Genomic DNA, 27332 nt, shown 5'->3' on the forward strand with positions numbered 1-27332 from the left:
AATCCAGAGAATGCCAGACATTGATGACAAAAATTCCATGACAAAAATTGCCCCCAAAAAGGACCGCCGCACCACCTTTCTGCTCAATTGAGCACAACACAGCAGTGAGTCCAAAAATGTCTTGTATGCTGCTGCATAAATGATGTAATATGCCAGGGAGTATACTGTAGCTAAGAAAGTAATGATAAGTGTATGTTGTGTAGTAAGCTGTAAGTAGCCCATGTACCTCACCCTAATAATTTAGTCACTTTCCCCCTCATAACTTAGCCTACTGTTCTGACTTGGCGGTGCGCATGAAGCATATAGCCTGTTTTAGAGAAATGTCATCATCAAATATTGTAAGATTTATTTTAGCATTGTCTGCTTATATTCCCGCTTTATTTATCCTACGGTTCTGACTTGATGTACAGGGAGAATACTGTAAGAACGGCCCATGTTCTGAATTATGGCGCTGTACATTTAAAAAATGCTGAACAAATAGTTATATTAACTACTTCTGTCTTAGCTCGCTTAATCAAAATGTCTTAATCAAAATTACAGATTGCCTCAATTTTGTCCAATTTGTAGTTACAGTCTTGTCCAATTGCTACAACTCCTGTACGGACTCGGGATAGGCGAAGGTCGAGAGCCATGCATACTCCGAAACACAACCCTGCCAAGCCGCACTGCCTCTTGACACACTGCTCGCTTAACCCGGATGCCAGCCGCACCAATGTCTCGGAGGAAACACTGAACAACTGGCGACCAAAGTCACCGTGCATGCGCCCGGCCTGCCACAGGGAGTCGCTAGAGAGGGATCGGACAAGGACATCCCGGCCGAGTTCCTGCACCACTCGGGAGGCCCACAGATTGCCTCTTATCCATTCATCGTTCCCTTATGCCATAGTTTGTACATCTCAGTTGTCAGTAGAAACCACATTTGTTTAAGCAAGTCAGCCATATCAGCTATGTTTTTTCAAAGGCAGTAAATGATGCTGAATAAACAGTTTCGCTGCCAGACAAGGCTCCGCTGAAAGCCAGGTGTAGTGGTGGTAAGGATTCACTCCATGGTGCTGAAAAGAAAGCACTGCTGTTTGGACAGCTTTATGTAGACTCTAACAGTTTGTAGACACCGTTTGTCACCGTTATAGTGCAATTAATATATTGTTTAGTGTTTTGTTGTGTAGTGGCTTTACTGGCATGCATTAAAAACATGTTTCAGTTTGCCCCACCAAGATTTACATGCTAAAATCACCACTGGCCTTTCACATAAGCTTTGAGTAAGATCCCAATTTCATGTCCCTTCTTTCAATTAGTATTTTAATGTATTAATTTATGCTGAGTAGATAAAGACCTAAAAAATATGGTCAGTTATATAGTAGTGGCACAATGATAAACATTAGATAGGCTCCCTCAAATCCCTCTCTTCCGTGTTGTTATAATCTACTGCCCCTCTTTCCCTCCGGGCTTCAGCACCTGAATGCACGACACTGTCTGTCTGTAGTGTCCGTACCAGGGTTGCTATGGCGACCACGGGTAGCGTTTCTTCCTACGCAAGGAGACTAGAGCCACTTGTTAAACCCAGACGGATCACTCGCGCATTGGGGGGGTAATAGAATACTAGTCATCGCTCCTCAGCTACAGGCATTGGTAATTATCGGACTTGCATACATTAGACTGTCGTCAGCCATGTCGGGGCTTTGTCAAAGATATGTGTCGCTGTAGTTGGTAAACGCATTGGATGACCCTGTTGTGTTTTTGTTTAGTTGCTGACAAGTTCCCCGTTGCTGCTTTGTTTTGTGTCTCGAGCGGCGTGCTGTCCAGATGGCAGCTCGCTGTAATCAGCTTTATGCGGGAAGGGCGGAGTGTCCACCACACGTCTCCAGACTGTGAGGTAAGACGAGGGACAAACTCGTTTTCTATATTTTAAATGAGTTTTCTATATTTAAATGAGTTTTCTATATTTAAATGTAAAAATGGTATAATACTTTATTGTTAAAAAAACGAAAAACATTGTTGTATTAGCTTTTTTAATCAAGGAACTGTGACTGTGTGTTAGTTTATTGGACAGCAACTTGTTGCACGTTGTATGTAGCCAGTGCGTAAGCAGCGTAGCTTCGATAAACCTGCAAAACAAATGATGAGTTTGTGCTTGGTTTAGTTTGATATATTTGTTGACTGTTGTAACATTTGCTGAATATATTTAGGCTACTTGTAGACAACCACGTCGTTGCTGTTCACTAGACAGCTGTCAATGACTAAGTCATTCACCATTAAACCCTATGCACAATCAGAAAGAGATGGAACGAAAGTTGCAAATATTGTAGCTAGTTAATGCTAACCTAATAATATCAGTTTTACCTAACCCCCTAAGCCCCAATTTCCCCAAAACTCAGAGAAACGGGGCATTTGAGGATCACAGATAACCCAAGAAATCCCTAGATACCGCCGCAAAAAGGACACTTTGTTCAATTCAACACCAGGCAGAAAGGAAATGTTCCGTATCTGTTTAGCTTCCCCTCGATCAAACGAAACATAATAGCCTTGGGCAGGCACTAGCCTGCATGACATTTCCCCCTAGATTCGTTTTATGTCTGACTCCTCTCTCTCTCTCTCTCTCTCTCTCTCTCTCTCTCTCTCTCTCTCTCTCTCTCTCTCCCCCCCAGGTATGCGTTGGGGTGAAATCCAAGCTATCATGTGAAGGATTTGGTCTAGTGTGTGTGTTAAGCTGCGCTGCCTTACCCAAGGCAGTGGTCTGTAAAATGTCACCTCCGGGCACTGTGACCATCATGACTTATTCAACGACTCAGCTTCAGGCGGCTGCCAGGCCAAATTGACGGAGCTGGACCTCACTGAAAGAGGGGATGACAGCGAGAGGGAAAAGAGGGGTTAGAGGAGAGAACAGAGAAAGGCAGGAGAGAGGGGTAAGAAGGGAGAGGGAGGGAAGTGAGGCCTGTTTGAGAGAGGAGACCGAGTACAGAATGGGAAGAGAAAGAGAGGGAAGATGTGTGTGGAAAGTGGAGAGAAAAAACAGACGAGGAATCCGATCCTTGCTCTGGCTCTACATCCTGGCCCTTTGCCTCACCTTTGACTCTGCGACCTCTCAGGGTCACTTCCCCCGGTTGGAAAACATCGGAGCCCACAAGCCCGTCACCCTTTCTCCTTCCCGCTCCAGCTGCGGTACTCCGGAGCGCACCACTTACTGCCACAGCCCCACTTCCCTGCAGGAGCTCCGCAACTGCAGCCAGTCGTTCTGCAACCAGGAGTGCCCTTACCGTTCTTCCACCCCACCCCATGCACCCCTACTGCTTCCCGCACACTGGGGCACCTGTGTCACCCAGGACGGGCTGGATCCTCGCTCCCGGGCAGGAACAGGGAGAGAGGGTGTTAGAGAAGGGGATGGATCCATCAGGAGTGTGATATTCCGTTGGACCCAGGGAGGATGCGTGGCCTCTCCTCCCTTTCAGAGTCTGGGACATCTGGGCTCCTTCACCCTGGCTGTGTGGATCAAACCGGAGGCTCCTGGAGACATGTGCGTATCACTATTATTCATTCTTATGTCTTTTATGTGTTTATACTGTTGTTAAAAACTGTATCAAGATGTTGAAATGCACTTTGTAACTCAGTTCATATAAGTGCCTATTCTCACTTAAGTTTTAAGTGAGAAGTAGGCATTGGTCTAAAAACCAAAAAGAAAGGAAATTCAAATGAGCACCACACTGCCTATTCCACCCATGCTCTACCAAGGGTTTCCAACACTGTTATATATAATGTAGTTCGGCCAGAGAGAAAGGACCATGTTAGAAAACAATCAGGTCAGAGAGGGCCATGAAACCTGAGGCCTGGGTAGTGGTGTAAGTAGGACAGGATAATAGGCAGGACTTTCCTTCAGGACAACCAGAGAAGCAGAGCAGGGTGTCAAGTGAGGGGCTGCATTCGAAATGGACCACTATGGCCTATATAGTGCGCTACACGGGCCTTGGTCAAAAGTAGTGCCCTAGATAGGGAATAGTGTGCCGTTTTGGATTCCGCCAGGGTAAGGTAAGGTAAGGTGTTACTGGGAAAGCTTACATGGTGCTGGGTTACACACACTTACAATCAGATCAGTTGCTCCTCTGGTAACTGTCTGGCAACACTCTGTGTATCAATCAATCACACAGGGCTGTTCTTTGTGAATCGGCTCTCACACCTGTTGTTTGACATGTATCAGTCTTTGTTGTAACTAATATGGCAGCTATCAAAGAGGCTAGATGAAAGGCTTTCTGTCCATATACACACAGTATGCAGAATACAGATTCACTGACTATGAATCTGATTGTGGGCATATGTGTTGCTTTGGGTAAAAGGCTTAGCTTAAGGACCCATATTATGATATTTCTCTGTGTTCTGTTGCTTTAAGTCCAGTGAATCATGTACCAGTTAGTCTGTTTACAGTTTTTGCTGATTGTACTTTTGGTACCTTTGTTTAAGGAATGGTTACAAAAACACATTTTCTGCTTTGTACTTTGTTTGTAATTCTGCATCACACTTTGCACTTTGTTTGTAATTCTGCATCACACTTTGCACTTTGTTTGTAATTCTGCATCACACTTTGCACTTTGTTTGTAATTCTGCAACACACTTTGCACTACGTTTGTAATTCTGCATCACACTTTGCACTATGTTTGTAATTCTGCAACACACTTTGCACTACGTTTGTAATTCTGCATCACACTTTGCACTATGTTTGTAATTCTGCAACACACTTTGCACTTTGTTTGTAATTCTGCAACACACTTTGCACTTTGTTTGTAATTCTGCAACACACTTTGCACTTTGTTTGTAATTCTGCAACACACTTGCAAAACACTACACATTCTTTTACGAGACACTTTGTTCAAGAAGTAAATCTCTTGCAATCATTGGGAAAACACTTTTATTCAACATGCAAAACATAAGTGAAATTGGCAACACACACACACACACACACGCATGAAAACACTTCTACAGTAATTGAACACCAATTAGTCTGAGCCTCACCACTACAAACAGACCTCAGGTAAGATCACTCCTTTGGTGAGAATATGGAGGCAGTGAGCGAGACAGGAGGAGGACGAGGACAAGAACAAAGAAGGGGACCAGGCATTAGACGGAGACATATTTCAGACAACATTAGGGCCACTTTGGTGGACCGTGTCATAAACCATGACGATGAGGGAGGCAGAGAGTCCAGAACAACCTGAGCCGCTACACGGTAGCATCCAGAACACAGACGTTTAGACTGGAGAACAGGTTGGTCTTCAACTTTCTACACTAGACTGTATTGTTGCACATCATTCTGCGTCACAGTACAGTACAATGTAGTCCCACAATATTAAGTCTATGATCCTTAGTGAACATAGAAATAGGTATAGTGATGTGAAGTACATGTAATACAGTTGTGATGTTACTGTGTACAGTATGACAGTACAGTATGTCAAAAAGAACCTAACCAATGACATCATTCTTGCATTTTCCAGAGAACTGCCAGACGACCTCCTGAGGGTGGAAGACAACGTCCGTTCACCATGAACAGGAACTGGCCATTATCTCACTAGTGTTGGCCAACACCACCATCCGCCTACATCAACTACGAGAACAAATCATGGCAGATCACACAACATTCCATAATATCAACCGTGTCAGTATGTCGACCCTCTGCTACATCTTGCGTCAACACCAACTTACGATGAAGCTGTCCAGGATTCCATTTGAGAGGAACAGAGTTAGAGTCAAAGACCTTCACTATGACGACGTGCTAGTGTCACTGTATTATACTGTAATACAGTAATGGCAGTAGATTGTGTCCTATTGGCACTGCATAGATACATTCAGACAAAGCAGTCATTCTGTGGGTTGTCTGTGGGGACACCTGCCTTGCTTGTAGTTTTGACTGAATGTGTCTGACTCAACCCACCCCCCACCCCATCCCTGTGTGAAAATGTAGACATTGTAGTCCTGGCCTTTGAGTTATACCGTATTCACAGTACAGTGTGTTTAAAGTGTTTATGTATGTTCTGTTACAGAGAGTCCTGTGTTTTGAGTTATACCGTATTCATGGTACAGTGTACGTATGTTCTGTTACAGAGAGTCCTGTGTTTTGAGTTATACCGTATTCATGGTACAGTGTACGTATGTTCTGTTACAGAGAGTCCTGTGTTTTGAGTTATACCGTATTCATGGTACAGTGTACGTATGTTCTGTTACAGAGAGTCCTGTGTTTTGAGTTATACCGTATTCATGGTACAGTGTACGTATGTTCTGTTACAGAGAGTCCTGTGTTTTGAGTTATACCGTATTCATGGTACAGTGTACGTATGTTCTGTTACAGAGAGTCCTGTGTTTTGAGTTATACCGTATTCATGGTACAGTGTACGTATGTTCTGTTACAGAGAGTCCTGTGTTTTGAGTTATACCGTATTCATGGTACAGTGTACGTATGTTCTGTTACAGAGAGTCCTGTGTTTTGAGTTATACCGTATTCATGGTACAGTGTACGTATGTTCTGTTACAGAGAGTCCTGTGTTTTGAGTTATACCGTATTCATGGTACAGTGTACGTATGTTCTGTTACAGAGAGTCCTGTGTTTTGAGTTATACCGTATTCGTATTCATGGTACAGTGTACGTATGTTCTGTTACAGAGAGTCCTGTGTTTTGAGTTATACCGTATTCATGGTACAGTGTACGTATGTTCTGTTACAGAGAGTCCTGTGTTTTGAGTTATACCGTATTCATGGTACAGTGTACGTATGTTCTGTTACAGAGAGTCCTGTGTTTTGAGTTATACCGTATTCATGGTACAGTGTACGTATGTTCTGTTACAGAGAGTCCTGTGTTTTGAGTTATACCGTATTCATGGTACAGTGTACGTATGTTCTGTTACAGAGAGTCCTGTGTTTTGAGTTATACCGTATTCATGGTACAGTGTACGTATGTTCTGTTACAGAGAGTCCTGTGTTTTGAGTTATACCGTATTCATGGTACAGTGTACGTATGTTCTGTTACAGAGAGTCCTGTGTTTTGAGTTATACCGTATTCATGGTACAGTGTACGTATGTTCTGTTACAGAGAGTCCTGTGTTTTGAGTTATACCGTATTCATGGTACAGTGTACGTATGTTCTGTTACAGAGAGTCCTGTGTTTTGAGTTATACCGTATTCATGGTACAGTGTACGTATGTTCTGTTACAGAGAGTCCTGTGTTTTGAGTTATACCGTATTCATGGTACAGTGTACGTATGTTCTGTTACAGAGAGTCCTGTGTTTTGAGTTATACCGTATTCATGGTACAGTGTACGTATGTTCTGTTACAGAGAGTCCTGTGTTTTGAGTTATACCGTATTCATGGTACAGTGTACGTATGTTCTGTTACAGAGAGTCCTGTGTTTTGAGTTATACCGTATTCATGGTACAGTGTACGTATGTTCTGTTACAGAGAGTCCTGTGTTTTGAGTTATACCGTATTCATGGTACAGTGTACGTATGTTCTGTTACAGAGAGTCCTGTGTTTTGAGTTATACCGTATTCATGGTACAGTGTACGTATGTTCTGTTACAGAGCGTCATGGACTTTGACTTACACCGTATTCTTTCTGAAGCCTTTCTATATTTGTGTTGATTGAAATGTGAGATGTACTGTGGGTAGATGTACTGTGGGTAGATGTACTGTGGGTAGATGTACTGTGGGTAGATGTACTGTGGGTAGATGTACTGTGAGGTGATGTACTGTGGGTAGATGTACTGTGGGTAGATGTACTGTGGGTAGATGTACTGTGGGTAGATGTACTGTGGGTAGATGTACTGTGGGTAGATGTACTGTGAGGAGATGTACTGTGACTTGGTGTACTGTGGGTAGATGTACTGTGACTAGGTGTACTGTGACGAGATGTACTGTGAGGAGATGTACTGTGACTAGATGTACTGTGACTAGGTGTACTGTGACTAGATGTACTGTGACTAGATGTACTGTGACTAAATGTACTGTGACTAGATGTACTGTGACTAGATGTACTGTGAGGAGATGTACTGTGACTAAATGTACTGTGACTAGATGTACTGTACTGGAACAATCCTTCACAGAACCCTGTGTGAGAACATTCAAAAGGTGTACAAAGTACTAAAGACAGACAGTGTTTGGTATAAAGTACATCAGTGTGTTGCTGCTTTGAAAGAGTCATTCAAATGGTGCATGTGTGTATCATTTTGTTGCAAAAATGTCAGGCTGTGTGATTATTGTTAGGCTGTGTGATTTGTGTTAGGCTGTGTGATTATTGTTAGGCTGTGTGATTTGTGTTAGGCTGTGTGGTTATTGTTAGGCTGTGTGATTTGTGTTAGGCTGTGTGATTTGTGTTAGGCTGTGTGATTATTGTTAGGCTGTGTGATTTGTGTTAGGCTGTGTGATTATTGTTAGGCTGTGTGATTTGTGTTAGGCTGTGTGATTTGTGTCAGGCTGTGTGATTTGTGTTAGGCTGTGTGATTTGTGTTAGGCTGTGTGATTATTGTTAGGCTGTGTGATTTGTGTTAGGCTGTGTGATTTGTGTCAGGCTGTGTGATTTGTGTTAGGCTGTGTGATTATTGTTAGGCTGTGTGATTTGTGTTAGGCTGTGTGATTATTGTTAGGCTGTGTGATTTGTATCAGGCTGTGTGATTTGTGTCAGGCTGTGTGATTTGTGTTAGGCTGAGTGATTTATGTTAGGCTGTGTGATTTGTGTCAGGCTGTGTGATTTGTGTTAGGCTGTGTGATTTGTGTCAGGCTGTGTGATTTGTGTCAGGCTGTGTGATTTGTGTTAGGCTGTGTGATTATTGTTAGGCTGTGTGAGGAATCTGTCCATGGATCTCTGGCATCCTAACACAGGACTCACTGGCATTCTACTGCTGCCACACAGATAATGGAGAGGCTTACTTTGGGAATTTTATATAAAATTATAACAAACAGACACAAAACAGGAATTCTAGTGACTATTTAGTGCATGTGTGTGTGTTACACTTTGTGTATGTGTCGGTGTATTGTGTGTGTGTTATCATACCAGCAGCTGTGGCTAGTTTAGATCAATGGGAGAAAGATTGCCCTGTGTGTTTCTCTGTGTATAGAGGGAGCATCCACTCAAAGAGCACTTTGTTTTCCTCCACTTTGTTTTCCTAGAAAATGACAGAGTAGAGGGGGGGATTGGAGAGGGGGAGCGGGCATGAGAGAGTAGATGGGGAGGTGAGGGGACCGGGGGGTCGGAGGAGGGGAGCGGGGAGGGGGACTGGAGTGATGAATGGTCTGAGAGACAGAAGGATGTCTACACACTGTCAGCTCAACAGGTAGTTACTAGAGAGCCATGTTACAAAGGACTAAATCTGCTATATCATCAGAATTGATTGAACCTATTTGTTTTTAATGTAAGGTTATGGTTAGGCTTTAGGTTAGGGGTAAGGATGAGGTTACAGTTAAGTTTAGTTCTGTTGCTGTGCTAATAAGGACCAGGGAGGGAGTGAGCTGGTTTTATTCTCCTTAGGGAGTTTCTCCTTAATACCTATCAGTATGCCAGACTCAGGATAACATGACACTAAAAGATGTGTCGCTGCACTCACCCTAGACACTTGTACCAGCCACACACACACACACACATGCTCGTACCTACCCACGCAGGCATGCACGCAAGTCCAGACACACACCCACACACACCCTGAGAGGACTGGCCCAGTTCTAAGTAGACCAAACCAGCAGAAACTCGAGCTACATTTCATTCCACAAAGTTGTCCCTCCCCTCTGCTCTGTCCTCTCCCCTCTGCCCTGTCCCCTCCACTCTGCTCTGTCCCCTCCCCTCTGCCCTGTCCCCTCTGCTCTGTCCCCTCTGCCCTGTCCCCTCCCCTCTGCTCTGACCCCTCTGCTCTGTCCCCTCTTCTCGGTCCCCTCTGCCCTGTCCCCTCCCCTCTGCCCTGTCCCCTCCCCTGAGTCCTGTCCTGTCCCCTCCCCTGAATCCTGTCGCCTCCCCTCTGTCTTGTCCCCTCCCCTGAGTCCTGTCCCCTCCCCTGAGGACTGTCCCCTCCCCTGAGTCCTGTCCCCTCCCCTGAGTCCTGTCCCCTCCCCTGAGTCCTATAGACTCCCCTCTGTCCTGTCGCCTCCCCTCTGCCCTGTCCCCTCTGCCCTGTCCCCTCTGCTCTGTCCCCTCCCCTCTGCTCTGTCCCCTCCCCTCTGCTCTGTCCCCTCCGCTCTGTCCCCTCCCCTCTTCCCTGTCCCCTCTGCTCTGTCCCCTCTGCCCTGTCCCCTCCCCTCTGCTCTGACCCCTCCGCTCTGACCCCTCTGCTCTGTCCCCTCTGCTCTGTCCCCTCTGCCCTGTCCCCTCCCCTCTGCCCTGTCCCCTCCCCTGAGTCCTGTCCCCTCCCCTGAGTCGTGTCGCCTCCCCTGAGTCCTGTCCCCTCCCCTGAGTCCTGTCGCCTCCCCTCTGCCCTGTCCCCTCCCCTCTGCCCTGTCCCCTCCCCTTTGCCCTGTCCCCTCTGTCCTGTCCCCTCTGTCCTGTCCCCTCCCCTCTGTCCTGTCCCCTCTGTCCTGTCCTGTCCCCTCTGTCCTGTCCCCTCCCCTCTGTCCTGTCCCCTCCCCTCTGCCCTTACTTCATTTTCTCAAGTTATCTGGACTGAACTGAACAGGCAGGCAGGCAGGCAGGCAGGCAGGGCTGGGACACAAACAACACACACACACAGTACACACATTACTCACAGTGGTGATTTATTGGGTGTGTTGGCCGGTGTTCATTAAAAGTAGGAGTTTCCCATAAAATGTGTTTGATGATGTTTAATATGACACAGAGTGTGTGGCTGGCTTCTCCTTTACAGCACTGTGACAGCAGGAGGACATCATGGTAAATATGGATATGAGTAAATGTCACAATCACCCTCATGTTTGTTAGAGTTGATCTTTCCCTCTGTGGAAACATACAGTCTGTCTGGGCCAGGGGTCTTCACCAAAGAATTAGTCGTTAGAATACTAGAATCAGCATGAACCTTTTTAATGACGGTATAAAAGCCAGCCATTGTGGTCAGGGAGTTGGTCAACAACCATGGTTTGCCAGTGCTGTGATAAGATACTGTGTAAAATGATGCAGTTGTTTTTGTACAAATTGCCAATATGCCAACATTCCATTCAAACAGTGCAGTCAATCCACAGACACTGTCTGACATCAGTTGATGAGAGGACTTAGACAAGTTGGAAATGGAACAAGTATTGTAACATACATTAGCAGTCACAGCTTTCCAGGAAAACATTTTTTTTTACATTTATAGTCTGTTTACATATATTTTAGAGGCTATACAGAAAAGGGCTATAAAACTGCTATAAACTATGTTTATAATTATATGATCATATTCTAGGTTGACAATATCTTAGATTAACAATCATTAAATTCTGTTGCATCATTTCTGATGCGTCACGTGCCTGACTTTTATTTTCCTGCATAAGTAAAACCAGCATTACGCCTGACTTTTATTATCCTGCATAAGTAAAACCAGCATTATGCCTGACTTTTATTTTCCTGCATAAGTAAAACCAGCATTACGCCTGACTTTTATTTTCCTGCATAAGTAAAACCAGCATTACGCCTGACTTTTATTTTCCTGCATAAGTAAAACCAGCATTATGCCTGACTTTTATTTTCCTGCATAAGTAAAACCAGCATTATGCCTGACTTTTATTTTCCTGCATAAGTAAAACCAGCATTACGCCTGACTTTTATTTTCCTGCATAAGTAAAACCAGCATTACGCCTCTACTGCCATTCATTCCGATTAGACTAGTGTGGATTTCTCCCTGACCATACTCACCCTATTCTGGAATCCTTAGTTGTTTTATAGCCCCTCTATGGTCTTCATTGAGTGGGCAGGCTTTTGTTCCAGCCCGCAGTAACACACTTGTTTTAGCTTGTTATAGTCCAGTGGGCACAGAGTGTGTGTGTGTGTGTAAGTTTTTGTGTGTGTGTTTGTGACCGTGTCTCTCTATGTTCAGGATGGTGTTGGAGAAGAGTTCAGAGGAGCGGTTGGTGTTCCTGTTGACCGTGTCTGAGTCTGCGGTCAAACTACAGTATGGTCAGCCCAGCAGTCAGGTTGGCACTCTGACCTTCAGCACCCAGGGCAGACTCACAGTGGACAGGTGGACCCACCTAGCTCTACAGGTAAGAACCGGCTTCCCATACCTATCTATCTGCCCTCCTCTGCCCTTCACTGACCTGTGTTTTGAACAGGAGTAGATACGTACCATACACACTCTGTCCCTGTTTAAGACAATTAAGTGATATATGTTGTCATGTTAGCTACGTCATTATGATAACAGTATTTTGTACACCTGTATGCTACTTAGTAATTTTTGACTTTAACTCGATGTGTGTGTGTGTGTGTTTGCTTGTTTGTGTCTGTGTGTTTGCTTGTTTGTGTCTGTGTGTTTGTGTCTGTGTGTTTGTGTCTGTGTGTTTGCACCTTTGTGTTTTCTTCTGTAAGTGTGTGACCATACTTTATTTTCTGGCCAATAGACAGTAAGAGTATTGAAATGAATGTGCTCCCTGAGAACCACAGCAGGTCTGTGTTGAACTGGTGTCACTACACATCTAGAGGCTGGAGATGACGTATGGTCTGGAGGGTAATTATACTGGTAAACATCTGCTTTGGACCAGCTGCGGGTGCAGGGGGCCACACACACACACACACACACACACACACAAAGGCACGCACACGCAGGCATACACATGGGCGTGTACATACACACACACACGGACATGCAGACACACACACACACGGACGTGCAGACACACACACACACACACTTCATATATAACCAGACTGTGCCCACTGCTGTAATTCAGAGATTGTGTTGTGCAGGACTGAGGAGACTGAGGAGTGTCATCATTTTTTGTTTGGGACTTCTTGAATCACTTAAGAGCACTTACAGTGGGGCAAAAAAGTATTTAGTCAGCCACCAATTGTGCAAGTTCTCCCACTTAAAAAGATGAGAGGCCTGTCATTTTCACTTCAACTATGACAGACAAAATGAGAAAAAAAATCCAGAAAATCACATTGTAGGATTTTTTATGAATTTATGATGGTATGTGTGCCATTCAGAGGGTAAATGGGCAAGACAAAATATTTTAGGGCCTTTGAACAGGGTACAGAAGTAGGTTGCCAGGCGCATCAGCTTGTGTCAAGAACTGCAACGCTGCTGGGCTTTTATGCTCCACAGTTTCCTGTCTGCATCAAGAATGGTCCCCCACCCAAATGACATCCAGCCAATTTGACACGACTGTGGGAAGCATTGGCGTCAACATGGGCCAGCATCCCTGTGAAACATTTGCGACACCTTGTAGAGTCCATGCCCTAACGAATTAAGGCTGTTCTGAAAGCAAAACAAGTCCATATTTGGAAGGTGTTCCTAATGTTTTGTACACTCAGTGTAGATGTGCAATCTTAATTGGATCAGTATTGTCGCAGAGATTTTTTGTGTAATTTCCATTTAAAATGTCAGACTTGATTTTCCCTAACAAAACCTTTTGCAACCCCTAAAAATATGTCCATGATGCTGTTATTTTACTCCTATGACAAACTTTTCAAATTAAGACATACACTACCGTTCAAAAGTTTGGGGTCATTTAGAAATGTTCTTGTTTTTGAAAGAAAAGCTGTATTTTGTCCATTAAAATAACGTCAAACTGATCAGATATACAGTGTAGACGTTGTTAAAGTTGTAAATGACTATTGTAGCTGGAAACGGCTGATTCTTTATGGAATATCTACATAGGCGTACAGAGGCCCATTATCAGCAACCATCACTCCTGTGTTCCAATGGCACGTTGTGTTAGCTAATCCAAGTTTATAATTTTAAAAGGCTAAATGATCATTAGAAAACCCTTTTGCAATTATGTTAGCACAGCTGAAAACTGTTTTTCCCTGTTCCCTGGCATGCACTAATGACTGAAAATGCTTGCCGCACTGGTTTTAGTCACTCGTTCTAAATTAGCAAGCTAACAATCAAATATATTTATGAAGCCCTTTTCACATCATCAGATGTCACAAAGTGCTATACAGAAACCCAGCCTAAAACCTCAAACAGCAAGCAATGTAGATGTAGAAGCACGGTGGCTAGGAAAAACTCCCTAGAAAGGCAGGAACCTAGGAAGAAACCTATAGAGGAACCAGGCTTTGAGGGGTGGCCAGATTGAGATTATAAGAGTACATTTAAGGCCAGATTGTTCTTAAAGATGTTCAAACGTTCATAGATGACCAGCAGGGTCATAGGGTTAGGGTTAGGGGACAGTCAGGAGTCATCAGGCCAGGTAGTCCTGAGGCATGATCCTAGGGCTCAGGTCCTCTGGAAGGGGAGAGAGATAGGCGGGAGAGAATTAGAGGGGGTATACTTAAATTCACACAGGACACCAGATACGACTGACCCTAGCCCCCCGGTACATAGACTACCGCAGCATAGATACTGGAGACTGAGACAGGGGTGGGTCGAGGGACACTGTGGCCCCGTCCGACGATACCCCCAGACAGGGACAACCAGGCAGGATATAACCCCACCGACTTTGCCAAAGCACAGGCCCCACACCACTAGAGGGATATCAACAAACCACCAACTTACTACCCTGAGACAAAGCTGAAGATCTACTCCACCGCACGAGCCCGAGGGGAGCAAAACCGGACAGGAAGATCACATCTGTGATTCAACCCAGTCAAGTGACGCACCCCTCCTAGGGACGGCATGGAAGAGCACTAGTAAGCCAGTGACCCCGTAATAGGGTCAGAGACAGAGAATCCCAGTGGAGAGGGGAGCCAGCCAGGTAGAGACAGCAAGGACGGTTCGTGGCTCCAGTGCCTTGCCGTTCACCTTCGCACCCCTGGGTCAGCCTACACTCAATCATAGGACCGACTGAAGAGATGATTCTTCAGTAATGACTTAAAGGTTGAGACCGAGTCTGCTACTGGATAGGCAGACCATTCCATAAAAATTGAGCTCTATTGAAGAAAGCCCTGCCTCCAGTTGTTTGCTTAGAAATTCTCGGGACAATAAGGAGACCTGCGTATTTTGACCGTAGCGTATCTGTATGTATGTATGGCAAGACCAGATCTGAGTGATAGGTAGGAGCAAGCCCTTGTCATAATTTGTAGGTTAGCGGTAAAAACCCTTGAAATCACCCGCAGCCTTAACAGGAAGCCAATTTAGAGAAGCTATCACTGGAGTAATATGATACTTTTTTGGGGTTCTAGTCAGGATTCTAGCAGCCATGTTTAGCACTAACTGAAGTTTATGTAGTGCTTTAACCTGGTAGCCGGAGAGTAGAGCATTGCAGTAGTCCAATATAGAAGTGACTAAAGCATGGATTAGAGCATGGATCACCAAGAGGTAGAATATACAGTGAAACAAACAGTGGTCCTAAAACGGAACCTTGAGGAACGCCGAAACGTACAATTGATTTGTCAGACGACAAATCATCCACAGAGATGTCAAAAGCAGCGCTAAGGTCTAGGAACACGAGGACAGATGTAGAGCCTTGGTCTGATGCCATTAAAAGGTAATTTACCACCTTCACGAGTGCAGTCTCAGTGCTATGAGGAGGTCTAAAACCAGACTGAAGCGTTTCGTATACATTATTTGTCTTCAGGAAGGCTGTGACAGCTTTTTCCCAATGTTTTGAAATAAATGGGAGATTCAATATTGGCCGATAGTTAAAAAAAAAACATTTTTCGGTTCAAGGTTTGGCTTTTTTCAATAGAGCCTTTATTATTGACACCTTTAGTGAGTTTGGTACACATCCGGTGGATAGAGAGCCGTTTATTATGTTCAACATAGGATGGCCAAGCACAGGAAGTAGCTCTTAGTAGTTTATTTGGAATAGGGTCCAGTATGTAGCTTGACGGTTCAGAGGCCATGACTATTTTCATGAATGTGTCAAGAGATACAGGATTAAAAAACTTGAGTGTCTCAACTTCAGTTCTGTGCAGACTCGGGACAACTGAGCTTTGGAGAAATTCTCAGATTCAAAGAGTCCGTAATTTGCTTTCTAAGGATCATGATCTTTTCATCAAAGAACTTCATGAATTTATCACTGCTGAAGAGAACATTTGCGACAGTTTTCAAAATACATTTGGGATTGTTCTTATTCTCCTCAATTAAGTTGAGAAAATAGGATGATGGAGCAGCAGTGAGGGCTCTTCGATACTGCACGGTACTGTCTTTCCAAGCTAGTCGGAAGACTTCCAGTTTGGTGGAGCATCATTTCCGTTCCCATTTTCTGGAAGCCTGCTTCAGGGCTCGGGTGTTTTCTGTATACCGGGGAGCTAGTTTCTTAAGACATATGTTTTTGTTTTTAGGGTTGCGACTGCATCTAGGGTATTACACAATGTTAAATTTAGTTCCTCAGTTAGGTGGTTAACTGATTTTATTCCTCTGACGTCCTTGGGTAGGTGGAGGGAGTCTGGAAGGGTGTCTAGGAATCTTTGGGTTGTCTGAGAATTTATAGCACAGCTTTTGATGATCCTTGGTTGGGTCTGAGCAGATTATTTGATGTGATTGCAAATATATTAAGATGGTTGTCTGATAGTCCAGGATTAGGAGGAAAAACATTTAGATCCACAATATTTATTCCATGGGACAAAACTAGATCCAGGGTATGACAGTGGCAATTAGTAGGTCCAGAGACATGTTGGATAAAATCCACTGAGTCGATGACGGCTCCGAAAGCATTTTGGAGTGGGTCTGTGGACTTTTCCATGTTAATATTATAGTCAGCAAAAATGTGAATATTATCTGCCATGACTACGTCCGCTAGGAATTCCTGGAACTCAGTGAGGAACGCTGTATATGGCCCAGGAGGCCTGTAAACAGGAGCTATAGAAAGTGATTGCATAGGCTGCATAGATTTCATGACTAGAAGCTCAAAAGATGAAAGAACAGTCTTTTGTTTTTTGTAAATTGAAATTTGCTGTCACAAATGTCAGCAACAACCCTGCCTTTGCGTGATGAATAGGAGATATGGTCACTAGTGTAACCAGGAGGTGAGGCCTCATTTAACAGATAAATTCATCAGGCTTGAGCCTTGTTTCAGTCAGGCCAATCACATCAAAATTATGATCAGTGTTTAGTTCATTGACTATGACTGCCTTGGAAGTGAGGGAGCTAACATTAAGTAACCCTATTTTGAGATGTGAGATATCACAATCTCTTTCAATGATGACAGGAATGGAGGACGTCTTTATCCTAGTGAGATTACTAAGGCGAACACCGCCATGTTTTGTTTTGCCCAACCTAGGTCGAGGCACAGACACGGTCTCAATGGCGATAGCTGAGCTGACTACACTGACTGTGCTAGTGGCAGACTCCACTAAGCTGGCAGGCTGGCTAACAGCCTGCTGCCTGGCCTGCACCTTTATCTTATTGTGGAGATAGAGTAGTCAGAGCCCTGTCTATGTCACATAAGATGAAAGCACCCCTCCAGCTAGGATGGAGTCCCTCACTCCTCAGAAGGCCAGGCTTGGTCCGGTTTGATGGTTGAGTCCAAGAAAGAGGGCCAAATATCTACAAATTCTATCTTTTGGTGGGGGGTAGAAAACAGTTTTCAACCAGCGATTGAGTTGTGAGAGTGCTGTAGTTCTCATCACTCCCATTAACTGGGAGGGGGCCAGTGACAATTACTCGATGCCGACATATCTTTGTAGCTGATTTACACGCAGAAGCTATGTTGCGTTTGGTGACCTCTGACTGTTTCATCCTAACATCGTTGGTGCCGACGTGGATAACAATATCCCTATACTCTCTACACTCACCAGTTTTAGCTTTAGCCAGCACCATCTTCAGATTAGCCTTAACGTCGGTAGCCCTGTCCCCTGGTAAACAGTGTATGATCCCTGTATGATTATTTTAAGTCTAATACTGCGGATAATGGAGTCGCAAATGACTAGGGTTTTCAATTTGTCCGAGCTAATGGTGGGAGGCTTTGGCGGCTCAGACCCCGTAACAGGTGGAAGAGAGACCAGAGAAGGCTCGTTGCTTAATGGGGAGAACCGGTTGAAAGTTTCTGTCGGCTGAATGAGCTACACCGGTTGAACATGCCGACAGCATTTCTTTCCAGAAACCTTGAGAAAATTGTCCGGCTGCGGGGACTGTGCAGGGGGGATTTATACTACTATCTGTACTTACTGGTGGCACAGATGCAGTTTCATACTCTCCTACACTTAAATTGCCCTTGCTTAACGATTGCATCTGAAGCTGTGCAGGTAACAAGGCTATCCTCACCATAAGGCGACAGTTCTCCTGTATATGATGAGTACAGTGACTGCAATTAGATGGCATAGTGTTAATGTTACTACTTAGCTTTTTCAGCCGGTGGAGGTCTTGTAGAACCATGTCCAGATAAAGCGTCTGGGGTTAAAAAGTTGAGCGAGGAAAAAACTAAGATGTTGGTAAATGTATTAAAAGTAAAAAATGAAAAGTTTGGCAGATAGCCAAGTGGCAACAAACAGGACAACAGCACAGAGACCGGAAGTTGAGGACGGAGCTAGCTAACAATCTTATCTCATCATGAATGAAGCATTTGGCTTAAATGATCTGCGCCAACTAACTAAACAAACATAAATGGTACAGACAGTAACAGTGTTATTTTCGCATGAATGATGAGTCAGTGTTGACTTTGGCGCCAGTCCAGTGTTCACACATAAGTAGCATAGATTGCTTGATAGCTAGCATGCTGGGGAGATAGAGCCTAACTACATTGCTGGTTAGCTAGCCAGCTCACATTAACCAGGTGAGCCTGTGATGACGACAGGGTTGAAGTTTACTTAGGATTATTTACGTATTCAGATATGCTGTCGATGGCCGTGGCGAAGGCTAATCCTCACATTGTGACTTACAGGCTGAATGATGTTGAATGAGCAGCTCGTACAGCTCCTTCTTCATTTCTAAAAATGAGCACACGTATTTGTTCATTCTATGTATATAATATCAGTGCTTTATAAATACACATTTTTCTTTGAAAGGCAAATATTGGATGATAATATTGGTCAGCCGATATGTCAGTCAAGCTCTAGTGACGGGGCTTATTGTTGGTCATTTGTCTGTGGGAGGGAGGTGAGACGGATGGGAGAGTGGGCGGGAGGTAGGTGAGGAGGGGGAGATGGGGAGGAGGTAGATGAGAGGGGCAGTGAGAGTGGAGATGAGAGGGGAGGGAGGTAGGTGAGAGGGGAGATGAGGGGGAGGAGGTAGGTGAGGGGAGGTGAGAGGGGGAGGAGGTAGATGAGAGGGGGAGGAGGTAGGTGAGAGGGGGAGGAGGTAGGTGAGAGGGGAGATGAGAGGGGGAGGAGGTAGATGAGGGGCAGTGAGAGTGGAGATGAGCGGGGGAGGGAGGTAGGTGAGAGGGGAGATGAGGGGAGATGAGAGGGGGAAGAGGTAGGTGAGGGGAGGTGAGAGGGGGAGGAGGTAGGTGAGAGGGGGAGGAGGTAGGTGAGAGGGGAGGTGAGAGGGGGAGGAGGTAGGTGAGAGTGGAGATGAGAGGGGAGGAGGTAGATGAGAGGGGAGGAGGGAGGTGATGAGGTGGTTGCGAGGAGGAGGGAGGTAGGAGGATGGGAGAGTGGGTGGGAGGTAGGTGAGAGGGGGAAGAGGTAGATGAGAAGGGAGTTGAGGGGGTTGAGAGGAGGAGGGAGGTGAGCAGGATGGGAGAGCGGGCGGGAGGTAGGTGAGAGGGGAGACGAGAAGGGAGGTGATGAGGGGGTTGAGAGAAGTGAAAGGAAAATATTGGACGATAATATCGGTCGATTTGTCGGTCAGGCTCTAGTGACGGGGCTTATTGTTGGTCATTTGTCTGAGGGACGGAAAACTGCTGTAATAGAGATGAAACAAGACGTGTCTGACATGAGACTGAAAAGGTGAGGAGGAGGGGTGAGTGGGCAGGAGGTAGGTAAGGAGGAGGGGAGAGTGGGTGGGAGGTAGGTAAGGAGGAGGGGAGAGTGGGCGGGAGGTAGGTAAGGAGGAGTGGAGAGTGGGCGGGAGGTATGTAAGGAGGAGGGGAGAGTGGGCGGGAGGTAGGTAAGGAGGAGGGGAGAGTGGGCGGGAGGTAGGTAAGGAGGAGGGGAGAGTGGGCGGGAGGTAGGTAAGGAGGAGGGGAGAGTGGGCGGGAGGTAGGTAAGGAGGAGGGGAGAGTGGGCGGGAGGTAGGTAAGGAGGAGGGGAGAGTGGGCGGGAGGTAGGTAAGGAGGAGGGGAGAGTGGGCGGGAGGTAGGTAAGGAGGAGGGGAGAGTGGGCGGGAGGTAGGTAAGGAGGAGGGGAGAGTGGGCGGGAGGTAGGTAAGGAGGAGGGGAGATGAGAGGGGGAGGAGGTTGGTGAGAGGGGAGGAGTGAGGTGATGAGGGGTTGCGAGGAGGAGGGAGGTAGGAGGATGGGACAGTGGGTGGGAGGGAGGTGAGATGGACGTGAGAGGGGAGGTGAGTGGGAGGAGGTAGGTGAGAGGGGGAGGAGGTAGATGAGAAGGGAGGAGAGGGGGAGGAGGTTGGTGAGAGGGGAGGAGGTAGATGAGAAGGGTGGTGAGGGGGGGAGAGAGGGAGGAGATAGGTGCGAGAGGAGGAAGATCTGTTGCATTTCCTCGGTTTCTCTGTCTCATTTAATTGTTTCTCTAGCTCTGGGAACTTGTTTAGGTGTCACATTTCTGCTGAAGACTACTGGCAGGTCACGCCACTTAGAGTGACGGAGAAAGAGAGGGATGAAGGGAAAGTATAAAAGAGAGAGAGACAGAAAGAGAGCAGTGAAAGACAGAGTTAGAGATGTATATTCCATGGGAGTCATCTGTGTGTCAGTGAGGAAGCATGCCTGAAGAACCCCAGAGGCGGTCTCCTATGTGCCTGTCTAAATCAGCATTATCACATCAATGTGTGTCAGACAGTCATCACTGCAAAACAGCCCACGTTAATCTTTAACAGCATTCAGGCCTTTCTTGTTGACATTGCCTTTCTTCCCATCTGCTCTCATGTCTTATTTTATAAAAAATAATATTGCAGATATATTGTGGCTTCTATCAGTGTAATTCTCTGCATAATTTCCAATCCCCCATAATGTTTTGTAATACACAGAACCAGTCAATAGTTTGGACACACCGACTCATTCAAGGGTTTTTCTTTATTTTGACTATTTTCTACATTGTAGAATAATAGTGAAGACATCACAACATGTAGTAACCAACTCCCTTTTTGGCTGCTTTTCCTTCACTCTGCGGTCCAGCTCATCCCAAACCATCTCAGTTGATTGAGGTCGGGTGAATGTGGAGGCCAGGTCATCTGATCCAGCACTCCATCACTCTCCTTCTTGGTCAAATAGCCCTGTCACAGCCTTGCACAGACCTTACACAGTCATTGTCCAGTTGAAAAACAAATGACAGCGCGAACCAGATGGGATGGCGTATTGCTACAGAATACTGTGGTAGACATGCTGGTTAAGTGTGCCTTGAATTCTAAATAGTGTCACCAGCAAGCACCATCACACCCACTCCTCCATGCTTCACGGTGGGAACCACACATGCAGAGATCATCCGTTCTCACAGAGACACTGCAGTAGGAACCAAACATGCAGAGATCATCCGTTCTCACAGAGACACTGTAGTAGGAATCAAACATGCAGAGATCATCCGTTCTCACAGAGACACTGCAGTAGGAACCAAACATGCAGAGATCATCCGTTCTCACAGAGACACTGCAGTAGGAACCACACATGCAGAGATCATCCGTTCTCACAGAGACACTGCAGTAGGAACCAAACATTTCACATTTGGACTCATCAGTCCAAAGGACAGATTTCCACTGGTCTAATGTCCATTGCTCGTGTTTCTTGGCCCAAGCAAGTCTCTTCTTCTTATTGGTGTCCTTTAGTAGTGGTTTCTTTGCAGCAATTCAACCATGAAGCCCTGATTCACACAGTGTCCTCTGAACAGTTGATGTTGAGATCTGTCTGTTACTTGAACTCTGTGAAGCATTTATTTGGTCTGAAATCTGAGGCAGGTAACTCTAATGAACTTATCCTCTGCAGCAGAGGTAACTCTGAGTTTTCCTTTCCTGTGGCTTGATGGTTTTTGCGATTGCACTTGAAGAAACTTTCAAAGTTCTTGAAATGTTCCGCGTTGACTCACCCTAAAGACTTAAAGTAATGATGGACTGTCATTTCTCTTTGCTTATTTGTGTCACAACTTCTGCCGAAGTCGATGCCTCTCGATGTTCGGGCAGTGCTCGGCGGTCGACGTCACCGGTCTTCTAGCCATCATTGATCTTTGTTTCATTTTCCATTGGTTTTGTCTGGTCTTTTTACACACCTGATTCCAATCCCATTCATTAATTGTTGTGTATTTAACCCTCTGTTCCCCTCATGTCCTTGTCAGAGATTGTTTATTGTTATGTTCATGTTTTATGGATTGGTAAATCAAATCAAATCAAATACAATTTTATTTGTCACATACACATGGTTAGCAGATGTTAATGCGAGTGTAGCGAAATGCTTGTGCTTCTAATAATATAATAATATAATAATAATATAATAATAATATAATAATAATATATGCCATTTAGCAGACGCTTTTATCCAAAGCGACTTACAGTCATGTGTGCATACATTCTACGTATGGGTGGTCCCAGGGATTGAACCCACTACCCTGGCGTTACAAGCGCCATGCTCTACCAACTGAGTTCCGACAATGCAGTAATAACCAACAAGTAATCTAACTAACAATTCCAAAACTACTGTCTTATACACAGTGTAAGGGGATAAAGAATATATACATAAAGATATATGAATGAGTGATGGTACAGAGCAGCATAGGCAAGATACAGTAGATGGTATCGAGTACAGTATATACATATGAGATGAGTATGTAAACAAAGTGGCATAGTTAAAGTGGCTAGTGATACATGTATTACATAAGGATGCAGTAGATGATATAGAGTACAGTATATACGTATACATATGAGATTAATAATGTAGGGTATGTAACATTATATTAGGTAGCATTGTTTAAAGTGGCTAGTGATATATTTTACATCATTTCCCATCAATTCCCATTATTAAAGTGGCTGGAGTTGAGTCAGTGTGTTGGCAGCAGCCACTCAATGTTAGTGGTGGCTGTTTAACAGTCTGATGGCCTTGAGATAGAAGCTGTTTTTCAGTCTCTCGGTCCCAGCTTTGATGCACCTGTACTGACCTCGCCTTCTGGATGATAGCGGGGTGAACAGGCAGTGGCTCGGGTGGTTGATGTCCTTGATGATCTTTATGGCCTTCCTGTAACATCGGGTGGTGTAGGTGTCCTGGAGGGCAGGTAGTTTGCCCCCGGTGATGCGTTGTGCCGACCTCACTACCCTCTGGAGAGCCTTACGGTTGTGGGCGGAGCAGTTGCCGTACCAGGCGGTGATACAGCCCGCCAGGATGCTCTCGATTATGCATCTGTAGAAGTTTGTGAGTGCTTTTGGTGACAAGCCAAATTTCTTCAGCCTCCTGAGGTTGAAGAGGCGCTGCTGCGCCTTCTTCACCACGCTGTCTGTGTGGGTGGACCAATTCAGTTTGTCTGTGATGTGTACGCCGAGGAACTTAAAACTTACTACCCTCTCCACTACTGTCCCATCGATGTGGATAGGGGGGTGCTCCCTCTGCTGTTTCAATCATCTCTATAGTTTTGTTGACGTTGAGTGTGAGGTTATTTTCCTGGTATGCGACAGGTTCTTTCTTGTACCTACATTTATTTTATTATGGACTTTGGTTTTGGAGTTTATGTTTTAAGTTATTAAAATACTCCAATTATACCAAGTTGAATTCTCCTGCGCTTGACTTCCCTGCCACCTACATACACAACGTGACAATTTGAGCTGTTCTTGCCATAATATGGACTTGTGTGCAAAGCTATCATCAAGGCGAAGGGTGGCTAATTTGAAAAATCTAAAATATATTTTTTTGGTTAGTACTTAATTCCATATGTGTTATTTCATAGTTTTGATGTCTTCACTACTATTCTACAATGTAGTAGTAAAAAATTAAGAAAAACCCTGTGATTGAAGAGAAAACGATTCATTTTTAGAAGCAGAGGCATAAAAGTTGGTCAAATTTACTCAAACGTACTGAAAGTGAGTTGTGCTGCTCCTCTTTCACTTCCTTACTTCCTCTCTCTCTCGTTCTTTCTCTCAATTCAATTCAAGGGGCTTTATTGGCATGGGAAACATATGTTTACATTGCCAAAGCAAGTAAAGTATATGATATACAAAAGTGAAATCAACAATTATGTTTCTCTCTCTCTTATTCCCTCTTGCTACCTCTCTCTCTTATTCTCTCTTGCTACCTCTCTCTCTTATTCTCTCTTGCTACCTCTCTCTCTTATTCTCTCTTGCTACCTCTCTCTCTTATTCCCTCTTGCTTCCTCTCTCTCTTATTCTCTCTTGCTTCCTCTCTCTCTCTTATTCTCTCTTGCTACCTCTCTCTCTTATTCTCTCTTGCTTCCTCTCTCTCTCTTTCTCTCTCTTATTCTCTCTTGCTACCTCTCTCTCTTATTCCCTCTTGCTTCCTCTCTCTCTTATTCTCTCTTGCTTCCTCTCTCTCTCTTATTCTCTCTTGCTACCTCTCTCTCTTATTCTCTCTTGCTACCTCTCTCTCTTATTCTCTCTTGCTTCCTCTCTCTCTCTCTCTCTCTCTCTCTCTCTCTCTCTCTTATTCTCTCTTGCTACCTCTCTCTCTTATTCCCTCTTGCTTCCTCTCTCTCTTATTCTCTCTTGCTTCCTCTCTCTCTCTTATTCTCTCTTGCTTCCTCTCTCTCTTATTCTCTCTTGCTTCCTCTCTCTCTCTTATTCTCTCTTGCTACCTCTCTCTCTTATTCTCTCTTGCTACCTCTCTCTCTTATTCTCTCTTGCTACCTCTCTCTCTTATTCTCTCTTGCTTCCTCTCTCTCTTATTCTCTCTTGCTTCCTCTCTCTCTCTTATTCTCTCTTGCTTCCTCTCTCTCTCTTATTCTCTCTTGCTTCCTCTCTCTCTTATTCTCTCTTGCTTCCTCTCTCTCTCTTATTCTCTCTTGCTACCTCTCTCTCTTATTCTCTCTTGCTACCTCTCTCTCTTATTCTCTCTTGCTACCTCTCTCTCTTATTCTCTCTTGCTTCCTCTCTCTCTTATTCTCTCTTGCTTCCTCTCTCTCTCTTATTCTCTCTTGCTTCCTCTCTCTCTCTTATTCTCTCTTGCTTCCTCTCTCTCTCTCTTATTCTCTCTTGCTACCTCTCTCTCTTATTCTCTCTTGCTTCCTCTCTCTCTTATTCTCTCTTGCTTCCTCTCTCTCTCTTATTCTCTCTTGCTTCCCCTCTCTCTCTTATTCTCTCTTGCTTCCTCTCTCTCTCTTATTCTCTCTTGCTACCTCTCTCTCTTATTCTCTCTTGCTTCCTCTCTCTCTTATTCTCTCTTGCTTCCTCTCTCTCTTATTCTCTCTTGCTTCCTCTCTCTTATTCTCTCTTGCTTCCTCTCTCTTATTCTCTCTTGCTTCCTCTCTCTCTCTTATTCTCTCTTGCTTCCTCTCTCTCTCTTATTCTCTCTTGCTTCCTCTCTCTTATTCTCTCTTGCTTCTTCTCTCTCTCTTATTCTCTCTTGCTTCCTCTCTCTTTCTTATTCTCTCTTGCTTCCTCTCTCTCTCTTATTCTCTCTTGCTTCCTCTCTCTCTCTTATTCTCTCTTGCTTCTTCTCTCTCTCTTATTCTCTGTTGCTTCCTCTCTCTCTCTTATTCTCTCTTGCTTCTTCTCTCTCTCTTATTCTCTCTTGCTTCCTCTCTCTCTCTTATTCTCTCTTGCTTCCTCTCTCTCTCTTATTCTCTCTTGCTTCCTCTCTCTCTTTATTCTCTCTTGCTTCTTCTCTCTCTCTTATTCTCTCTTGCTTCCTCTCTCTCTCTTATTCTCTCTTGCTTCCTCTCTCTCTCTTATTCTCTCTTGCTTCCTCTCTCTCTCTTATTCTCTCTTGCTTCTTCTCTCTCTCTTATTCTCTCTTGCTTCCTCTCTCTTTCTTATTCTCTCTTGCTTCCTCTCTCTCTCTTATTCTCTCTTGCTTCCTCTCTCTCTCTTATTCTCTCTTGCTTCCTCTCTCTCTCTTATTCTCTCTTGCTTCTTCTCTCTCTCTTATTCTCTCTTGCTTCCTCTCTCTCTCTTATTCTCTCTTGCTTCCTCTCTCTCTCTTATTCTCTCTTGCTTCCTCTCTCTCTCTCTTATTCTCTCTTGCTTCCTTTCTCTCTCTTATTCTCTCTTGCTTCCTCTCTCTCTCTTATTCTCTCTTGCTACCTCTCTTGCTTCCTCCCATTTTCTTTCTTTCTTTCCCCAGTGAGCCTTGTGCCTTCTTCTGCCTCAGTTCTCTCAGATGGTCTCTGGCTGCTGAAAGAATGTCCACTCGTCCTCTATTTTTCACAACCCTAATGAACATTTGCAAGCACAATTAGACCTGTAGCCCACGTCTGGGCATAGATTGGGTACCCTGTCACACCAGTCCCTTAGATAGATACAGTTGAAGTCAGAAGTTTACATGCACTCAATTTAGTATTTGGTAGCATTGCCTTTAAATTGTTTAACTTGAGTCATACGTTTCAGGTAGCCTTCCACAAGTTTCCCACAATAAGTTGGGAAAGGGTGAATTTGGGCACGTTCCTCCTGACAGAGCCGGTGTAACTGAGTCAGGTTTGTAGGCCTCCTTGCTCGCTTTGTGTTGGCCACTCCAATACATTGACTTTGTTGTCCTTAAGCCATTTTGCCACAACTTTGGAAGTATGCTTGGGGTCATTGTCCATTTGGAAGACCCATTTGCGACCAAGCTTTAACTTCCTGACTGATGTCTTGAGATGCTGCTTCAATGTATCCACATACCTTTCCTTCCTCATGACGCCATCTATTTTGTGAAGTGCACCAGTCCCTCCTGCAGCAAAGCACCCCCACAACATGATGTTGCCACCCCCATGCTTCACAGATGGGTTGGTGTTCTTTGGCTTGCAAGCCTCCTCCTTTTTCCACCAAACATAACGATGGTCATTATGGCCAAACAGTTCTCGTTTTGTTTCATCAGACCAGAGGACATTTCTCCAAAATGTACGATCTTTGTCACCATGTGCAGTTGCAAACCGTAGTCTGGCTTTTCTATGGCGTTTTGGAGCAGTGTTTTCCTTGCTGAGCGGCCAGTAAGGTTATGTCAATATAGGACTTGTTTTAATATGGATATAGATACTTTTGTGCCTGTTTCCTCCAGCATCTTCACAAGGTCCTTTGCTGTTGTTCTGGGATTGATTTGCACTTTTCACACCAAAGTACGTTCATCTCTAGGAGACAGAATGCGTCTCCTTCCTGAGCCGTATGACGGTT

General features: G+C 44.8%; 1 protein-coding gene across 1 annotated transcript in view; it reads left to right on the forward strand.

Annotated features, from left to right (window-relative positions):
- Nucleotides 1-1521: 1521 nt before the first annotated feature.
- Nucleotides 1522-27332, forward strand: part of LOC124001293 (usherin-like) — a 471917-nt gene continuing 446106 nt past the window's right edge. The window contains 4 exon segments of the mRNA XM_046307964.1: nt 1522-1629; nt 1746-1873; nt 2646-3511; nt 11979-12144. Of these exon segments, the coding sequence (XP_046163920.1) occupies nt 2844-3511; nt 11979-12144 (834 nt within the window). The 5' untranslated portion in view covers nt 1522-1629; nt 1746-1873; nt 2646-2843.

Source organism: Oncorhynchus gorbuscha, linkage group LG17 (assembly GCF_021184085.1).
Source record: "Oncorhynchus gorbuscha isolate QuinsamMale2020 ecotype Even-year linkage group LG17, OgorEven_v1.0, whole genome shotgun sequence".
NCBI lineage: Eukaryota > Metazoa > Chordata > Actinopteri > Salmoniformes > Salmonidae > Oncorhynchus > Oncorhynchus gorbuscha.